The sequence below is a fragment of the Poecile atricapillus genome, chromosome 3 (genome assembly GCF_030490865.1).
Source record: "Poecile atricapillus isolate bPoeAtr1 chromosome 3, bPoeAtr1.hap1, whole genome shotgun sequence".
Lineage (NCBI taxonomy): Eukaryota > Metazoa > Chordata > Aves > Passeriformes > Paridae > Poecile > Poecile atricapillus.
The window spans coordinates 36,078,076-36,097,968 of NC_081251.1; the positions used below are offsets into that span (position 1 = coordinate 36,078,076).

Below are 19,893 nucleotides of genomic sequence, written 5' to 3' on the forward strand. Positions count from 1 at the left end.
TTGCATATTGACCAACTGAACCACTTACAGCAAGGCATTGCATTCATCCAGTGCTGTGCCCACCGGTGTATGCAAGAACTTGGGGCTCACTGGGCTGCTGCTTGCAGGCTGTGACCTGTAGTACTTGCAGGCACTACACCCAGAGGAGCTGCCACCTCCAGCAGCAATCATGAGACCTGAAAGCAAAGACAGCCCTCTTGCTTGTGTTACAGAGCAAAGTTGCCTCAAAGTTGCCTCTAAGTGCTGCCTCTGCCACCAGCACTTGCTGGGTACCACACACACATTTTGTTTATACATGTATGTGTGAATTTATCAATGTATTGTATGCATTTATAGGTGTGTAAATACATTTATCTGTACCAAGTCTGTCTGGGATGGAGTTAGCTTGCTTATCAGCATTCCCTGTGGCATTGTGCTTTGGATTTGTGGTGTATTGTTAACACAGAGGTGTTTTGGCTGTGTGTTTGCTTAGCATGAAGATTTTTTTCCTCCCACTCTGCCCCCCTCCAGCAGACCATTCATAGAATGGTTTGGGTTGGAAGGGCTCTTAAAGATCACCTAGTTCTGATCCCCACTGCCATGGCAGGTGTATATATTGTATGTATGAGTATATATGGGTCTAGAAGAGTGCCATAAAAATAATTTGGGGTCTGGAACATCTCTCTCAGAGGAGAGACGGCAGGAGGTGGGCCTTTTAGTCTTGAAAAGACTGAGAGGGGATGTCATTAATGCACATAAATTTCTCAGAGATGGGTGCCAAGAGGATGGTGCCAGATGCTTTTCAGTGGTGCCCAGTGAGAAGGTGAGGAGCAGTGGCCATAATCTAAATCACAAGCATTTCCACCTCAACATGAGGAAGAACTTCTTTACACTGAGGGTGGCAGAGCCCTGGAACAGGCTGCCCAGGGAGGTCGTGGATCTCCCTCTGGAGACATTCCAGAGTAACCTGCTCTAGGTGACCCTTCCTTGGCAGGGGGCTTGGACTGGATCATTTCTTTAAGTTCCTTCCGACCCTAACGATTCTGTGATATTAAGGTACACACACCTATGTACGGTACGTATGTGTCTTTATACATACATATATATCTATATTTACACAAACCTACATACAGCCGTAGCTGCAGACGCCCACAGCCACGGTTTGTATGTGCGCCCAGACACAACTACACTCCGGTGCCTCTACAGCCACGTCTTTGGAATAAATGCAGGCGTGTGTGTTTTGCGCGCACACTGCCCCATCTATGCTGTACAAACACTATCTGTGTATGCGTTGTGTGTAAATTCACATCCCCGCCTGCCCTCGCCGCTCTCCCGGCAGGCCGGGCCGGGCCGGGCCTCGTCCCCTTGGCAACGCCCGGGGCCGGCGCTCGGCCGTGGCCGCTCCCGCCCGTCGCCAGCGGCCGGGACGTGCGGACAGCGGGGAGGTTTGGCGTCGGGACGGGGTGCTCAGCAAGCGGCGGGGCCGGGCCGAGAGAGACCCTCGCTGAAGTGAATGGAAGCCGGTGAAGGCGTGTTTGGTCAGCATGTCCGGCGAGCTGACCCAAAGTGTCATCAAGAGAATAATTCGCCAAGTCGGCCTGGAGTGCGCTGCCCGGGGACAAAGCCTCTCGGAAACCTTGGTGGCCTTCATGGTAAGCGCGAAAGGAAGCGTTCAGGGGCTGGCGGCCGCTGAGGCTTTCAGGGGTGACCTGGGCTTGGAAATACCTTGGTTTCCAGTTGCCTGCCGGAAGAAATTTTAAAGAGGCATTCAGGGACATCAGGGTCCTAAAAACTGGGAAAAGTACTTTATTCCTCTGAAAACTTATGTGAATATAATGCTCCAAGAAGACTGCAGGTCCCGAGTTCTGGAAGCTCTCTGAACTCAGAGCTCTTTCCCAGTTTTCTTCTGCAGGCAGATAAACCCCTGTTTTCTTTCAGAAGTGAAGAAGAGAAGTGTTACCAAGGTTTAATAACGTTTCTTCACACTCCCATAAATGAACGTGATACATAGGTGAATGATTAATGCAGCAGCTATATTTGTTCTTCGATGTTTACCTCCTTCCTCTGTTGTGATGGAAAATTTTGTTTGTTTCTCTGCTGAGACAGGTAGTATAAATGGGCGGAATATTTGAAGAAGTGGGCTCTGATCCCACTTAAAGTGAAAATTTAATGGAATCAGTCTCAGTATTTTCTTTGGTAGAGAACTCTAAATATCCTAAAAACATTTTACATTTTGGCATCTCTTAGGCGACACAGATCTCCTGCAGAATATAGTCTGAATGTGCCTGCAAAGCTGTGTCTAAAGAAAGATGGGCTAGGTTCCTTTTTTCTTGATGATCAGCTCTTGATAAACTTGTATATAAATGTAAATGATTCACAGCAGTACTGTTAATGTGCTATTTTTCCCCTAAAGGTGACACTGCAGCTTTAGAAAATAGATTGGGCTGAAAAGCAGATTAAGCAGGAAAATTTTAACGAGTAAAAAATTAGTACAAGTGGCTGGCAAGACACCCAGTATGAACATCAGTTACAAACGTGCACATACTTTCCTGCATGTGGAACACTATGGGTTTTTCATTCAAATGGTAAATGTTTGTACTGATGCATATAACACCAACTTAGAAGGTTCTAAACAACCATGATTGGTTTTCAGAAAGTGTTGCTTAGGAAAATATTTTTCCTAGTGATTTTTAAAGGAGCTATATTTAAATATTTGTATCACAAAAACATCTTTTTCTTCATTTGTGCCTGAGAACTGAGATTGAAACTGGCGAGATGTGAAATGAAGTAATTTTCTTTCATTATCAAAGACTGAAATGGATAAAAAAAGAATAGTAAAGAAATATTGAATGCATCTGAGATTTTTCAGAAAATAAAAGGTGAGTTGCAAGGATGATATTTTGAGATGTAAATTAGTATCTTTCTTTTGGCAATCTCTAGGTGAAAGCTGTTGTTTTAGATCCAAGAAATGACTTTACTATGGATCGAATCCTTACAGAAAATGATACGCAGGATCTTATCCAGGTAATTCTGACATGATGTTGAGAGTCAGTACTTATCTAAGACTCTAGCATTATTTGCTACCTGTTCCTGTAACTAAAATTACATGAATACTTTCAAAGTTTTAGTGCTACTTTAGTCTCATGGTTCTGTAGCTAAAGACTGGACTATGTTTCCATAAATAAGTGCCTTAGAAAAGCTTTATATGGAGAGAATGGTAGTGAGAGGGCTCTATAGCTGTTGTGAAACCTGTAGTAGATCACTATCAGTTCAGATGTTTCCCCAGAGATGAGAAAGAACTTACGTCTCTGACTCTCTTTTTAGCTCTGTGTTACCAGACTGCTTGACACAACAAACCCATCCCTAAGCACAATTAAGATGCAAGTTTACTTTGATATGAACTATGCAAACCGAGGTAATTTCGAATATGTTTTCGTAGAAGTTGATGCTGAGTTTATAATTTAATAATAGTAATTAATATTAAATTAATCCTGGCAGTAAAGCAAAATAAAAATCCCAGGAGAAATTTACTGTACTGGAGTCTGATGTTTCAGTATGGATATGGTAGGGGAAAGTGTACATTAGGTTTGAGAGTACAGTTTTCTCATGCTGTCTGAGAGCTTTCCTGAATATAATATATTAGGTTGTGTTGCAGTCTGCAACCTCAGGATCTCGTCCAGAGAAGCAGCAGGATTCTGGGGACCAGCATGAAACACCAACGAGACGGGCTCCCGTTCATGAAACCATTTATTCAGCATGAGAACAAAGTCAGGTCCAGAACAGAGAGCCCCGAACAGAGGCACAGCAGGGGTTTTTGAGGGACAGAACCGAGGGTTTACACCTTTGAGGGTGGAGTTCAGGGTCAGGGACCATTAGAAACACACCAAGGGAGAACCCCCCAGGGACTCAAACCCAATCAGAACTCCTGGGCCGCCCTTCACAAGGGGTTTGGGGTGGGACAATGTAACTCTTTGTCTCCCTGAGGCCGCTGCAACATCTGCTCCTTTTTTATTTTTTTTTTTTTTTTTTTTTTTTCAAATTTTAATTAGGAGCTTAAAACGTTTCCAAACATACACCTTAAAATCTCACCTCTTCCACAGAGCACCCACTTTGCTTTGTGGGACACCAATAGCTCAATAACAAAACACATTAAGCAAACAGAAAAAACAAAATTGAAAACAAACACTTAAATCTCGGACTACGCCGGGCAAATTAAACGGTGATGGTACTTAATGCAAACATAATGTTTTTTAGTTCAGTCTTTTCCACTTCAGGATTCTCTGTTAGGAAGGGTGCAGCTCTTAGATCTCCTCTTACGAGGGGCAGAATTCTTCGATCTCCAGCTTCGGCTCCGGCTCCCATGTGGGCGTCGCCTCTTTAGATGATCTCAGTGTGACACTGGCTTTCGGAGCTCGGTTACAGTTTCGATCTCCCCAGAGGAGGTGTTGCCCACGATGGAGAAGGCACAGCCCCCAGGGGTGGAGCACCGAACAAAGGGATGGGGCCAAGCAGGAGTTACTGGGAGGTTCGGGAAGGGAAGGTTTGGGACCGGAAAAGAAGGAGCAAGGCGGGAAACAAGGGATCCCAGACCGCGTGGCCGGCGCCATCTTGGGATGGGGGGGGAGGCCGGGACAGGCTTTCCCGGACAGGGAACGGGAATATGGAAAGACAGGGGGTGAAGGAGGACACGGAACGGCGGGCAGACGGCAGCAACCCCGAGCCACCTTGGCTTTTTTCACCCTTTGTCCTGCCCTTAGGAACAGAGGAAAGGGGAAGGTACAGGGAGGTATACACCAAAAAAAAAAAAGGAACTTCACAGAAGACAGAAACAGTCCACCGGAAGAGCCATACCGTCCATAATCGTCCATAATGTTGATATAATCGTCCATAATGTTGGTATCGTCCATAATCGTCCATAATGTTAATAGAATCGTCCATAATGTTGATATCGTCCATAATACGTCTCGTTGGGTGATGTTAGGTGCTTGTCCCAGCGTCTGGTCTCGGCTCCCACACCTCCGTAATCCCTTTTCTTCCCCCATGCCCGAGGCACTCTCAACCCAGTCTCCCTGCCAGGTACTCTCGAGTCCTCCTTTCCAAGGCGGGGGTCTCGCCGGCTCTCAAGCCATCAGCCGGGGACTTACGAGGTGTCCATGGAGCCGGGTCCTGCTGTTCTCCTGGTGCTTCGCTGGATGCCCGCATTCTCTCACCATTTGTTGCAGTCTGCAACCTCAGGATCTCGTCCAGAGAAGCAGCAGGGTTCTGGGGACCAGCATGAAACACCAACGAGACGGGCTCCCGTTCATGAAACCATTTATTCAGCATGAGAACAAAGTCAGGTCCAGAACAGAGAGCCCCGAACAGAGGCACAGCAGGGGTTTTTGAGGGACAGAACCGAGGGTTTACACCTTTGAGGGTGGAGTTCAGGGTCAGGGACCATTAGAAACACACCAAGGGAGAACCCCCCAGGGACTCAAACCCAATCAGAACTCCTGGGCCGCCCTTCACAAGGGGTTTGGGGTGGGACAATGTAACTCTTTGTCTCCCTGAGGCCGCTGCAACAGGTTGCTTGAGGACAATTACACTTTCAGGTTCAGTGGTTAGCTGCCTTCAGCAAGAAAAGCTTGCACCTGCACCTGTGTGTCTGAAGGTACTCAGAACTCAGTATTTTATCAATATCCCTAACTGGGAAATTTGAGTAATCTTGAACAATTAGTTACAGTTTTAGCTGAGTATATTTTTGTCTCATCAGTAGTAATTTCATATGGTCTGAGAATGAGAATGTGAAAATAAAATGAGATGGGGAAAATGCCTCTGCTGTAACTGTAATTTCAGATCTCAAAGGGACAGTGGAGGCTGGCTGGGAAATAGAAGACATGGAACAAGAATAGACACAAAAAAAACATTTCTCTGAAAGGAGATAATGAAAATGTTTTCCTGTTAGCGTGGATTAAAATCAAAAATTAGCAACACTGGAAGCTGATCCTAAATCCTCTGAACTCTATAAGCTCAGTGACTGCAGCAAGTTTTTGAGATCATGAGTAGTATTCTGACTTGAGCATGTAACTTCAGGTGTGTTTGAAATACGTGGGTGTGTCAGAGGAGTCCAGAGTGCCAGAGACTTGCTCTTTAATTTGGCCTGAACAGTTCTCAGGACTACTGTCTGACAGTAATCATGCTAATGATATTAATGTTTATCTCTGGTTTTAATTCTAATGGTGTGATACTATGAACATCTCTTCCACATACCTGTGCTTCAGAAACCTTAAGTTGCTGCTCTGACTGTGGAAATGAATTGCACCCTTTGTATAAGCCAAATTTCAAAGAATTTAGATAGCACTTTCTAAGTGTCCTTCCTTCCTAGATGAATTACTGAGTGAGCAGGAGCGTGTTCTGGAAGGAAAACTGGCTCCTGTGGTTAGAGCTATCACAGAGAGTGGTCCAGGTACGCAACAAGAAATGGAGAACGTGTATCAAAAGATTGTTACGTATGCGCTGCTGAGATCTGGCCTGGGATCCCCAACAGATATTGAGAATGTCAGGGAGGTAACAGGTCAGTAAACTCCCAGCTGTGAAATTGGGCTTTTCTTCTTGAAAAATAAAATTTCACTTTTCTCTTTCACATTTTTTCTTTGCTGATATATAGATACAAATGTGGTAAACTGTGATGATGCTTACTATCCAAACTGTCCCTGCTCAGTCTTGAAGTGTAAATTTCCCATAGATTTCCTACTTTTTTCATTTGTTCAGGAGAGGCTATTTTTGCTTATTTAATGATTTTCTTTTCTGTTCCCTCATACTGAGGATTTTCTTCCACTTTGTAATGCTTATAGCTGCCTTGCAGAGTGTATTCCCCCAGACAGAGATGATTACTTTCATCTCACTCAGTAAGAAGGACAAAGAAGAACAACTGAAAGATCTTGCCATGCTAGTCAAAGGAATTCGTTTGTACAACAAGCAGTGCCAGAAAGGAGGAAGCGGCATTGATGACTGTAAGTAAACAAATGCATTTGAGCTGAGTATTCCCAATTCATTCTTCCTGGCCTTCTTCACTGGAGCTGCTCCAGTAATTTCCCATCTCAGGGAGACGTGTTACTGTTATTGGTATTCTACAAATTAGGGAACTGAGAATTGAAAACTGTGTGGATTCTCTCAGGAAACCGTGTGACTTGTGGCAAGAGAGTTACATCTACTATAAAGCAAGCTTTCTCACATTCCTTGACTTGACTGTGGTATTTCCACACCTGTAATTCTAAATATCTGAAACAACCTGACTAGTGAGATTGGGTGATTGTACCTGGCTCGCAAGTATTTGCAAATGCATGAACATGAGGACAAAATGTAGAAATCCAAAATTCATTGGAAGATCATTATGTTGCTCTTTAACCATTTGATAATGATTACATTAATTCTTTTTATATGTATTTCACATTTATTCTATGTGAATAGTGCCAGACATCCTGAGCGAAGCCATTCCGTCAGCAACATGGACTCTCGATGAACGTCTGAATTCCTGCCAGCTGCTAGCCCACCGCTACACAGCCCTGTTGGAATCCATGCAGGAGGACCCCCACAGAGTCTCCCAGATTAGGACTTTTAAATTAAAAGAAGCATTATTTAATGTGAGACAGTATGAAGCCTTCCTTTGCATCCTTCAGGTGAGATATCATTGTGTTGTATCCTGTGGACTTTTATTGCAGATGGAATGTCTTCAAGTTACCCACTTGCACAGGACAGAAATATAAGAAAAATTATCTGGAAATAAATGAAATAAAAGAAAATATATTTCTAAATAAAGAACCATAGATTGTTTGGTTTTGAAAATATCTTTAAAATCATCTAGTCCAATCATTAATGTATTAGCCTGGAACTGCCAAGTCCACCATTAAACAGTTTGCATACTGATTCTTTGCCCCAAAAGGCATGAGAGACAATATCTCCTTGATCAATCCATAAATCATCTCAGTTTTAGCCAGCAGACAGCCACAGATTATATGGAGTCATCAAAAGTCTTTGAGGAATACAATTTAAATTCTTGCTTTTTTTTAATGAAGCGCTTTTCATTTATCTTTTGAGAAACTGCAGGTTTTTATTAGTCTTTCCTGTATAAGGCATTGAAAAAGAGTTGCTTTTTTTTTGTTATTTTCATTGGGAAAATGTAGAGGATTTTGTATAAAAATTGGTAGTTTATGTGTGAGTGAAGTGCCTGAACACCTGAATATTTAAGGGAAAATGTATTTTGTGGAAAGCTAGAGTACATTTTGTTCCATAAAACAATTGTTCTGAAAATAGTTGAATGAAGAGGCCCAGGTAAATACTTATTACTAAATACTTGATTTTTGGAGTATGATATGTCTTACCTGGAGTTTTCTTTCCAGTCTAATGTAATTACAAGTGCTCAAGAAGTTGAATCGTTGGATGTTCAGTTTGAAGCAGTAATGATGGTATTGAAAAACACAGTGCAGGATAAAACTTCCATAGAGTTCAAAGAAGTTTTTGTAAGTATTAGAAATGGAAAACCCATTACTTCTTCAGTAGAAAAATTATTAAAGTAAGATACTTTACTGGTGCATTTTTGAATAGTTTATGTTTAAAAAGAGGCTACATATTTTCTCTCTATGACAATATCATCTGTGATTTTTGAAGGGGCAGCTAAAAGACTTGCTCTTCAGGTAAGAAAGACAAGGTTCAAAAGGGAGCAAAGAAATGGTATTTTACTGTAAGTATCTTGAGTTGTCATTATTTGTAGATTTACAGTGATATCTTCCTTTTTTGTGTATATATATTCTTTCCTGTTCCTTGCAGAAACTGTAAGAACATAATGATTGCAGAAAACAGCACATCAGGGTGTGTGATTCTTTTAAAGTTCTCTCAGATAGCAATCCCTGTAATTACAGTATGAGTCATTGATAAAATTTTTCTGAAGAAACTGGGTTTCTGTGATGGGGGTGTCAGCCTCTTTTCCCCTCCCAATAGCTTCTGAACCTGTTGGCAAGTTTTAGTCACATTTGTCAGAGTCCAAAGATCTCAAACTATGTCATTTTCTGCAAGTTTTGTGGAAAAAAAAATAGCAACTAGAGACACACAGTTAAGAGCCTTACTAAGATCAGGTCTGAAATGGTTTGTGTGCTTTCTGGCCAGTGAGCAGCCACTGAAGGATTTATATTCTGTAATGTTGCACCCTTGGTTGGGAGCTACAGGACATGGGAAGGAGGTTTTTGGGTGAAAGGCAATGAGTGCTCTGAACTGCAGCTATTATGAGGGAGGCTGCTTGATGAGCCTGTGAAAGCCTGGGATTATTATGCTGGCATGTTATAAAGGAAACAGGAGAGAAATATGCTAGAAACCATTCTCTTCATTTAATTTGCTTTTCATGTAAGAGCTCATTATTTTCTGTGATTTGATTATCATTCAGATTCCATTCGTTAGCTGATGTGCCAGCATGCAGTTTCATACGTATTTTAGGTTATTTTTCAACGTTCTAAGCTAATTATTAGAAAGCAAAATAAAGCCTAATGGAGAAAGAGGAAGATCATGACCTCCACCTACTCAGAGTATTTTTTACACTTCCCATAAGAACATCCAAGCTGGAAACTCACGGGAACAGCATTTTAACTGAGTGATCCAAGCTTCAATTTATGTTTGCTTTTGATTCAACAAACCAGATGTTCTCACTTGGAGAATATTTTCCCCTCTTGACTAGCTACTCAAAGCAATTTTTGCTCTTCTATATCTTTGTGGGACTTAAGTGACTGATGTACCTTACCCTTTTCGCTAAAAGCTGTCTATTTTTGTTTGCTGCCTTTCTAGATTTTTTTTTTCTCTTCTAGCTGGTTAATTGTTTTGTCTTCTCTGCTGAAGACAGAATATATCATGCCTTTTGATTTCAGATCCTTTTCTGATAGAGATTTTTCTATTAACACATCTTTTAAATAACTTTTCTTGTCTTTAGCTTGTTGCTGACAAGCTAGATGTTCTACAAAGTTAGAGAAGCAGGGCATTCTGTCTTTCAAAAAGCATAGGATAGAGCCTATATTGGTAGTAAACATTTGTTTTAGGAAAAATAGTACGTTTCACTAATACACTTTTTTTATTCTATTAAGAATGTTTTTGATCTTCCTTTAGTTTCTTCCATTTTTTTAACCATAACATTTCTACAGCATTAGCAATGCTGATGAATTCCAGAGCTGGCTCTGTTGGCTGCTCTTAAGATAGTGTTGTTAACGTGCTTAAAATGTGTGATTAAGTGTACATTTCAGATGGTTGAATCTCTTCCTGTAAAAGCTCTCTGTGTGTTTAGATGTAAGAGGGCACATTTTATGTCATGTCATTGAAAACAGCATTTAAACATAAAGCTTATAGGCTGCTTCTTTATGTGCCTACACCTGTATGCCAACATCCTATCAGTGCTGGGAAGGGCAGCCTCCCGTTTTGCCCTGAACCTTGGACCACTCTGAAGAGGCCTGCACCCCTTTGACGGTCTGGGGGCTGTGGTACCAACTCACTCTGGAAGCAGGACAGACAAAATAACAAAACCTGATAATTTGTATATAGATGTAGTTTTACCTACTTTGGTAATTAATCAAGTGTGTTCCTTCTGGTCCTTTCTCCTGTACACCATATTTTCAGTTATAAAACTATTGTCAGTGATGTGCTTAATTCAAAGCATGGTCACAGAGTACATTTATTTGAGAAAGGCTCTGGAGTAAAATATAGAAAAGTACTACCCTTGCCTGTGGGTTGACATGTTGGATTTACTTGCTTTAGGCATATGTGGTGGAAGCATCTTTTACAGTGTCCCTGAGTTCCCCTGAATATCTGTTTGCTGAAGGCCTTGGAGATCAGCCCTACTTTGTTCATAGCTGAGTTGTTGTGCACAGTGCTTGGGTTACACTGGAGACATAAAACAAATCTGCATCTCAGATAATTTTCTTTATGTTCTAGCCTCTGTTTATGGAACTTTCTAAGCTTTGGACCAGCTTTCAGGATGAAATGCTACTGCTAAGCTTCTTCACAAATATGGCTAACAATCTGCAACAATTCTTGGAAATCCAATCACAGCTTTTTCCAGAGGAAATGCTAACATCTCTTCTGGAAGGAGTGACTGTGAGAAGTGATGAGGAAAGGATAAAAGAAACGATGGGTATGGAAAGTTGAAACTTTTGGGATTTCCTTAATTTTCCAAGATTTTGTAGTTTGAATTTTCTCTGCAATAGGTGCTTTACAGAGGTTGCTATATATTGATTTTTTAATGCTCAGAATTTGCACAGTAAATTAAAATAAGCCTTGTAGGGTGTAGATTTACATTTTCATATAATGTAGCTTGGGATTTTATTTTTACATATAAAATTAAAACAGAGCTTCTAGATACAAGTATATCTTACAAAAATGGCATAATGATCAGAGAATATTAATAAATTTTGTAAACAATTTTGAAGTGTATTTATGTCTTTTTATACCATTCAGAACTTTGGAAATTGAGGGGATAGGGTATAAACAAAATAATTTAACAGGACTTCAGTCACCAGAAGAGTTTGTAAGATGGTATCCCTAGGAACTGAGTTTTAGGCCAGGGAGTTTGTAATGCATGGGTGGGTGAAAATCAAAGAATAAAATACTCTCTTCCTGTTGTTGTCCTGTGTTTTCAAAGAAAATTAATGCTACTAAAGAAGGTTCTCGCAGGACTAATTTTCAGTAGGTTCTCTTTCAAGGCAGGACTAAAGCTTGACTTTTGGAATCTGGGCACTTCAGGTCATCCTGTGAAAACCAGAGTAATCTAGTCATCCTCTAATATTACTAGCTTTTAGACATCAGGTATTTTAATATTGAAATCCTTCCTTTGTTTTATCTTTTCTTAGAAACCAGAGTCAATGTTTCTGATTTCAAGAACCAAGAATGGCTTTTTCCAGAGACTACTGATAATTTTGATCAGTTGCTAATCCAGTACCATGGTTTCTGTGCACATTCAATTGGTGTGAAAGGTATCACCCTACCAGGTATGCTTTGTAGTTAGGCGTTTTCCATACTATATATTTACAAAGGATTAGGAACAATGTAAAGGTGTTCTGAATGCATCCTCTTATGTCAAAGCTGGAATACTGGTTTTCCACATTTGTAATTTTCACCCCAGATAACTTATTTCCCTTGTTAAAGTATATTTTTTAAAATACATTAATAAGCTGCCCTTAGTAGAAGACAGGAGGGCTTGAAGATCAAGCAGGGGCAGAAACAAGATGGGATGGATAAATGTTTCTTCTTTCTGTATGTGTGTCTGTATAACCTCCACTGCAGCTGAATCATGTTTGGTTACTGTTGTTAATGTGCTATAACGCAGGCATAGGGAAATGGCCATTCCTTCTATTTTGTGTATCCATATAGTGCAAGCATGGCCATTCATGCCTACCTCATATGTATTTTTAAATAGTCATGACAAAGAACTAAAATCTTTCCTGAGAAGAATGCAAAAGTGCACTTGATTAAGTCAACTAATCGTAGGAATGTTTTGTTTCTCTAGGCTCATTTGTCTTGAAAGTTAGCCTTATTTCAAGTATCCTAGTTTGTGTTTTCTGTCTCCCTATCCTTTCTAGAACCTGTCCATATAGAATTTTTTTAAACCTATGGGAGTTTGAGAGGAAAATATGGCCATTTACTTGCCAGTATTAAAGAATAGATATTTTACTGGCCATGTAATTTACTTACTTAGTATTGCACATGAGAACAGCTGTCATGAATTGGACTGAAGGTGTCTCGAGCCCTGTATCTGATTACTGCACATGGACAGTCATGAACACTTTAAAATTATGAGAATTCAAGTCAGAGTGATCCTTCCTTAATTATATCCTTCCTTGTTCTAGTAGTTAGTGGTTATGGGATTTCATCTGATTAATGTTGAGTCTGTAACCTTCTGTTCAATAATGCTTCAAAGAGGTTTTTCATTTATCTAATTGATTTTGGAATCCATCTAGAGTTTGTCATGGGATATTCTTATTCTCAAGAGCCCCACAATTATATATGCTATGAAAAGGTACCTCTTTTCAAGGTGGTTTTAAGCTCTGGCTTGGTAATTTCAACAAAGACTTAATAGTCCTTCTGTTAGGAAAATTACTAAATAGTAATATTATATTGCACACAATTAATGGTTTTATAATCTCCTATCATATTATCTATTTTTTCTTTTTAATGCTCAGGAGGCTTCTTTCTTTAACCTCTCCTTCTATGAAAGGCATCACAGGCCTTTGATCTCTCCTAGCTCCCTTTTACTTGCTCTGTTGTGTTGGAGCAAAATATGTTACTACAGATGTAGCCTACAGGTTGTTATAATGTTGGTTTTATTCTCTACTATGTTTGCATAGTAATAATTCCTTTTTTGACTAAGTAATTTCAAGGCACTGTCTATGATGATTTTGGTCTTTCCTGGGCCATAACATCTGAAGCACAACCTACCACTGTCCTTGAAATCAGTTTATGTTTTCCTATAGAAGTTACTTGGCCTCTATTGATACTTCATTTTCTCTGTTAATTTATTGTTCAGCCTCCCACCTGCTTTATCTGTTTCTTCAGTTAATCTCAGTGTTATGCCCTTTGGTATAAATGCACTACTGATCTGCAATCAGATATTTGGTGGAGATTTTAGGAGAAATATTTGAGGGTGGAGACTGGTTTCTTATGCTTTGCTATATGTGTTTTATGTGTTCATTTTCTGAGACATGCACCTAAGGCATGCTGGATGTGAACTGATCAAAAGCAGTTTAACTGACCTAACAAAATGGACTTTTCTATATTTAAAAAAAGCTTGTTTTTAAGGGTTTATACTGAGTTCAGAAAAAGAAGGAAGTGAAACTAACTTGAGGGAAACACAGAATCTTGATTACAAATGTCTTTTGTATTGGATATCATACTGCTCACAATTTTAATTTGTGGAGCTTATTTTGGGTTGGCTTTTCTTCTCATTTTTAGGAAATCCTGCTATTGGGATTTTGAAGCACAAGGCAAAATATTATGTTTTCAGTTCAAAAGAAGCTGCATACATCTTTGCTCAAGATCCAGATAAGTTCATTCAATTGAACGTAGAAAAAGCAAAACAATATGCAGAGCTAATTCAACTGCTTGAGCTCCGTCATCAGTTTGAATACCTTGTTCCACATGCACAGGTACACACTGCCCATGCATCTTGAACAGCTGCTGGGTCACTGGCTGGTCTGTCCTTTCTGAAAGAGAACAGATGATACCTGTGTTTAGGAAAGAAGTAAAATCCTCTGCCTGTCTGGAGGTCCATCTTTCCCACGTCTTCAGTGTTGAAGAATCATTTCTACTTAATGTCATTCTCACCTTATCTATTCATAGGAAAATATGTAGATCCAAAGCATTCTGGCAGTGATAAAAGCTGTAGTCCACAGCCTAGGCAGGTCTTGTGTCTGATGTTTCTTTTCCTTATTTTTGCAAAAGTAGCTTAAAGGACCAGTAAATAAATGCAACAGCAGATGTATCAGATATCATGTTAACTGGAGCTTTAGCTTAGCAGTCCATCCATGTGTGCTGGATGAATGTGTAGTGGTATCTGGGACAGGAGTTATGGAATGCCGTGGCGGTGGAAACCCGGAGCACCGCGACTTCTCCAGAAGCAGCCTTGAGAAAGGCTGGCCCGAAGCGCATGTGAGCAGCTTCGAGCAGTCGAGTGATTCCAGCTCAGCTCAGTAATAATATAGTGATTTCAGCCCAGCTCAGTAATAGTATAGTGATTTCAGCTCAGCTCAGCTCGGCAGCGGCGGCGGCAGGCAACACAGGAAGCAGGGACGAGACAGCTGGTCCAGCGTTCCACCGAGGCACAAGCCTTTATTCAGGCAAAGCTTCGGCAAAGGGTGCCGGTAACAGCGAATCTCCCGAACAGAGGAAAACCCGGGATATTTATGGGGAAGGAGAGGGGCGGGGGGAAGCCCGAGATACCTGTATCGGGGTGGGACAGCAGGGGGGAACACCAATGAAACACAACAGTTTAACATAACTAACTCAAAGACCCCTGGGAGCAACATTGTGTCGCTCTTACAGCGAAGTATCTCCTCTCCAGGGGAGGGCCAGTATCTCGGGCCCAGCGGGTTCCTCCGTACCCACAATGGAATGTATTACAAAGTAGAAGGAGAGTCATCAATAATGAATGTGATGGTGTTACTATGTGAAATTCAAAGACTTGATTTGGATTTATAGGCAACATTCTCTGTGATCCACCTTTGAATTTTAGATCCCTAGCAGTGGAAAGAATGTAGTCTTGAACTGGCCCTTGGTTTGAAACAGAGATTATAGCAGAGATTGTAGCAGAGATGAGTGCACTACTCCCAGTTATGATTTGTGATTCCATTCATGAAGACAAACTGAGCTACCTGCTGGTGGTAGTGGGACCCTTTTTTTCCAAAATTCAGTGATTAAGCACTCACTAGGTAGGCAGGATCCTTCAACTCAGTTGTGGCCTCTGCCTCAAGGGTTTTCTGACAGAAATTAAATCCATTAGATCCTTAATGTTTTCCTTTTGGTGGGGGCATGGGGAACAAAAATACTGATGAATGTAAAAATCATTATCCAGTTGTGGTTTGCAGGTTTCTATTTGCTTTTTAAAAGTAGCATACCCATATGCTATTTCTCTGTATTCTCAATGCCTTGCTTGGCTTTGGTTGTTTCTTTTCATCCAGGCCAGAAAGGCAAGCAAAAGTTCAATGGAACCACTCCCAAAACATGACAGTGGTACTCAAACTGATACTCATATCTTGCCTCCAACTATTGTGAGATCCTATGAATGGAATGAATGGGAACTGAGAAGAAAAGCTATAAAACTGGTTTGTACTGTTATTACCAGATTTTCATTGTTGGATAACAAATTTGAGAATAAATTATTTTTAACTTTTGTTCCTTGAAACATAAATCTAACCTTTTATTCCAAGACATACACTTCATTAAAACTGGTTCAATTTATTTTCTAGATATTTTCTCTCCTTATTTCTACACTTCTTCTCTCACTTCTTCCCCATTTTTAAGCAGTGCTTCCACTGCTATATTTATTAATTATATTTATTTATTTTAAATTTATTTATATATAATTTATTTATATTTGAATGATATTCATGATTTATAATTATAATTTATTTATATAATATATTATTTATTTATTAACTTCAATTTTATTATATTTATTTTTAATATATTTAATTTCATTTATTTAAATATTTTATATTTAATATAGATTTATTATATTTATATTTATTAATTTCAAATTTTTCCATTGCCTTCTTTATGTAATAAGAGTTTGTTGTTTTGAATTGAATTGCATTGAATATTAGGGCTGTTCTACATTCAAATCAATTTAATGAGTTGAAGATACTTCTATATAATTTCTTTGTGTAAAAAAGCCAGAGCAAATGTTCATCATACTATCAGGATTTTCTGATGGATTGGAAATCACAGTCTCTCTGTAGAAGGATGACCACATATGTAGATAAAAACTTTTAAATTAACAATAAATATTTAAGAAGCTTCTTTCTAGGGTTTGCCAGCACATGTCAAGGTATAGCACCTGATTTTCACAATTCAGTCAAAATTAACAACTTGTGAGTACAGGGAATATCACAGTTAACAATATCAACACACAATACTAAAGGGTTTTTTTTTCCTTCTGTGAGCAGATGCACTGTGGGAGCCTATGATCTGCTGGGCAGCCTATTTCCTTTCTGAATATCTTTTTGCCATGAAATCTCTAAAATTATAAAAGGAAACCAAAATTTTGGACTGAGTAGTCTTGCCAGTATTGATAGCTCATGAAGAATTCTAAGAAATCGTAACTGAGGTATATAAAGAAGCCAATTAGGTTTACAAGAAGCCTAGCTAAAAGCCTCTTTTACTTTTATAAAGCACAAGAGTACATAAATAAACATAAGATGTGGTTAGTGGCTCTTCAGCATAAGCAAAAGTGGATATTTTCCAATATCTGGTCATGAAGACCATTCACAAACAAATTTGTAGCTCATTTTTTTGAAATATTTAGAGAAAGTACTTTAAAGTACTAAGGGTGTTTTAGCCTCAGCTGTCCAAATGTGAGATTAGTAATGCAGAGCTGAAAGAAAAAATCCCAAATGCATGCAGAAGTGCTTTGAATATGCTAATTTGTAATTTGGAGGTGATAAAATATTTAATATCAAAGTGATAAAATAACAGAAATAGTTTACCAGTGCATCAATGAATTTGATACTTCAGGGAAGCATCAGACATATTTGTGGGTTTTGTTAGAGGATGAGCTCACATGCCTTTGGGGTTTTTTGTTGTTCATACTTAGCCAAAAAACTTGTAGTGGTATGAAATATTAAGCTATTACTTTCTTAGAAAACCTATATGCTGTTAGAAGTAAAATTTTTAGCTCACATTTGTTTCTCTGTTCAAGCACAGTTCCTTGTAATAGCATACATTCAGTCGTTAAAACCCTCAGAAAAAAAAGGACTTAATATATTGTCTTTCTTCCCATACCATCTTACAGCTCTGTAAGTTCCTTATTGTTCCTTTCTGGATTCTGCTTGATGAATCTGCATATAAGATTCAGTTGTAGATTAAGGTACCAAAATGTGCCTACATTTGGGTGTGTCACCTTCCATTCCAGCAGAGAGACACATCAGTGGTGGAGTCTGGAGAATATTTTAACTTGCCCTGATAGAACATTTAGGACATTTGGCCAGCTGTATCATTCTTCAGCTTCCACTGACTCCAGTCTTCACTGACTGGACTGGACTCCAGGGACTTTCTCACTTACATGGAGAGGTCTGAATTCCAGCACCTGAGACTGTATTTTGTGTATTTTGAGGAGAACATTATATCATAATTTACAGTGTTTTACATTGTTGCTGACATAGAAGGCTCAGTGAAATAAGGAGCTTTTTTTGTTTCAAGTGCTGGTTTTAGAATATTAACATTTTGTGAAAAGTGGTGGTGTTGTATTTACAGCAATTTCTGTGAATAACCAGCTTTAATCATAAATTACCCTAACTTTTACCCCTTGTAAAGGGGTTAGTGAGCAAGGTAGTGTAAGAAGGTGTTTTTTCACTTTTATCTGATACTTTGTGACACCAACCCCTAAACCTCATCACGCTTGGCAGAAACCAAAGACTGGAAGAGCTTGCCATGAAAACATTTTATTCTAACAAAACAAAGGTGAAGCTTTTAATAAAATTTGAAGGACAATGACCAAGAGACTCATTTAAAATTGTGTGGGCTGCCTAAAGTGCTGTTCACACATCCTGTTAGTTCAGGATTTCCCAAATCACAGTCACAGCCGTGTATTGGCAGGAGAGGTAAGGTGAGCTATGTTCCAGTTTTGTGAAGCCCACAGATGTAAAATAGACAAACACTCCTGAGTATATACTGGTGCTAAAATGTTCAAAGTTTTGCTTAATCTGATTATTTTTGTGTCTTTAGGCCAACTTGCGCCGCAAGTTAACTCATGCCATGCAGACTGATCTCAGCCACATGAGAAGAGAGAACTTCACCCAAGTGTACTTGCCAAAAGATGCTGGCACCCAGACTAAGCGTGACAACTCCACCAATGTACCCAAACCCCAGATTTTCTTGAAAGGTCTCCGAGGAGGATCATCTCCCACTACTCATATGGTCACAGTAGACTTAACAAGACCACTGGATGAAACCTAAGTGAAAATGAGAAACCTGAAGATACATCTTGAATGTGTATATAAAAATCCCTGAATATATCTGAATTTAGACACTAAAGATTTTGCTGTGTCTGTTGATTCCAGGAACAGTTGGTCTGTTTCATTTATCTTATCTGTTAAGGCTGTTGACTGGCATTAAGTGACAGAAATGATAAGCCTGAAGCACAGATTTTAAATAGCAATTTCGAAACAAGATGTTCCCAAGGACTTTCACTTCTAACATTTAAATGTGTAGCATTCTGGGATTTTACTGAAGTTTTAATACAACGATTGCTTGTTGAAATACTGTCTTTAAGTGAAAAACTTACCCCAGGAGTCACTGAAATGTCACAACTCTAGCCTTAGAGCAGAATTGTCAAGAAGGCAAAACCAACAAAATTAAACCAGTCTGGGTCCTTGGCCCTGTTTGTTTGTGCTGGTGTTAACCCAACCCAGTGAGTATAGACCGAGGCTGGAAGGTTGAGAAGAGGGCATCAATTTTGGGTGTTTCTGGCACCTTTTTATGTCTCTAGCAATTTCTTGGCTAAACAGTGTACTGGGTGACCACACTGCAAACCATAGGAACTTGACTTCAGGGGATATTTTTGAAAGCTCTGTTTTGCTTATGTTTGAAACACTGAAGTACGACAGAAAAAGTTTTTAGCTTTATATCATTGCGGCAAAGAAATAAGTTCCAGGTCTGATCAGTGCAACTGCAGACAGTATTTCTGTTTGTGAAAACCCAAATGATTTGAGCTTCAGGATAAAACATTTCAAATGGAAACAGGGGGTTCTCTAGAATAGAGATCCTTTTCATGCCAATAGACTTCCTCAAGCTGCTATGTTCACAGTGTCCAGGTGATTGCATAGGGTGTGCTAAGGTTTCTAAATCTCTTTTTTCTGTGTGTGTGCATTGTGATGCTGTGTGGTTTCCTGGCTTGTGGCAAGACAAGCTTGTGACAATGAAGCACTTTTTCTGTGGTATTGTGCAGGATAGCATTCTCTTTTTGTTTTCCAAGGTGTTTGGGTTAATTTTTAAAAGTTACACAACAGGGACAAATGCCCAGAGCATTATTTAAAAAAACAAAGTGTGAGGGGAGCACTAAGAAAGAACTTTGCTAAATGTTTTTTGATTAAATTATTTTCTCTGTTGGGATAATAAACTAATTATTTAGTAGCAGCTAGATGTGCTGCTCCTCCATGCTTTTAAATTATGAGCAGGCACCAATGATTAGATTTA

General features: G+C 39.6%; 1 protein-coding gene across 1 annotated transcript; it reads left to right on the forward strand.

Moving 5' to 3' along the window:
* The first annotated feature begins 1,376 nt into the window (after nt 1–1,376).
* CFAP206 (cilia and flagella associated protein 206) lies at nt 1,377–18,783 on the forward strand. Its single transcript, XM_058835331.1, has 12 exons — nt 1,377–1,631; nt 2,920–3,003; nt 3,304–3,394; nt 6,344–6,532; nt 6,813–6,971; nt 7,429–7,637; nt 8,358–8,477; nt 10,924–11,122; nt 11,838–11,975; nt 13,936–14,129; nt 15,660–15,803; nt 18,424–18,783. Exons 1-12 carry the CDS (start codon nt 1,524–1,526, stop codon nt 18,652–18,654), a joined length of 1,866 nt encoding a protein of 621 aa, XP_058691314.1. The 5' UTR covers nt 1,377–1,523; the 3' UTR covers nt 18,655–18,783.
* The last annotated feature ends 1,110 nt before the right edge of the window (nt 18,784–19,893 follow it).

Coding starts and splice junctions, on each gene's coding strand:
- CFAP206 (XM_058835331.1), top strand. CDS start 1,524: ATGTCCGGCGAGCTGACCCAAAGTGTCATCAAGAGAATAATTCGCCAA. Junction 1,632..2,919: donor AAACCTTGGTGGCCTTCATG/GTAAGCGCGAAA, acceptor GGCAATCTCTAG/GTGAAAGCTGTTGTTTTAGA. Junction 8,478..10,923: donor TAGAGTTCAAAGAAGTTTTT/GTAAGTATTAGA, acceptor TTTATGTTCTAG/CCTCTGTTTATGGAACTTTC.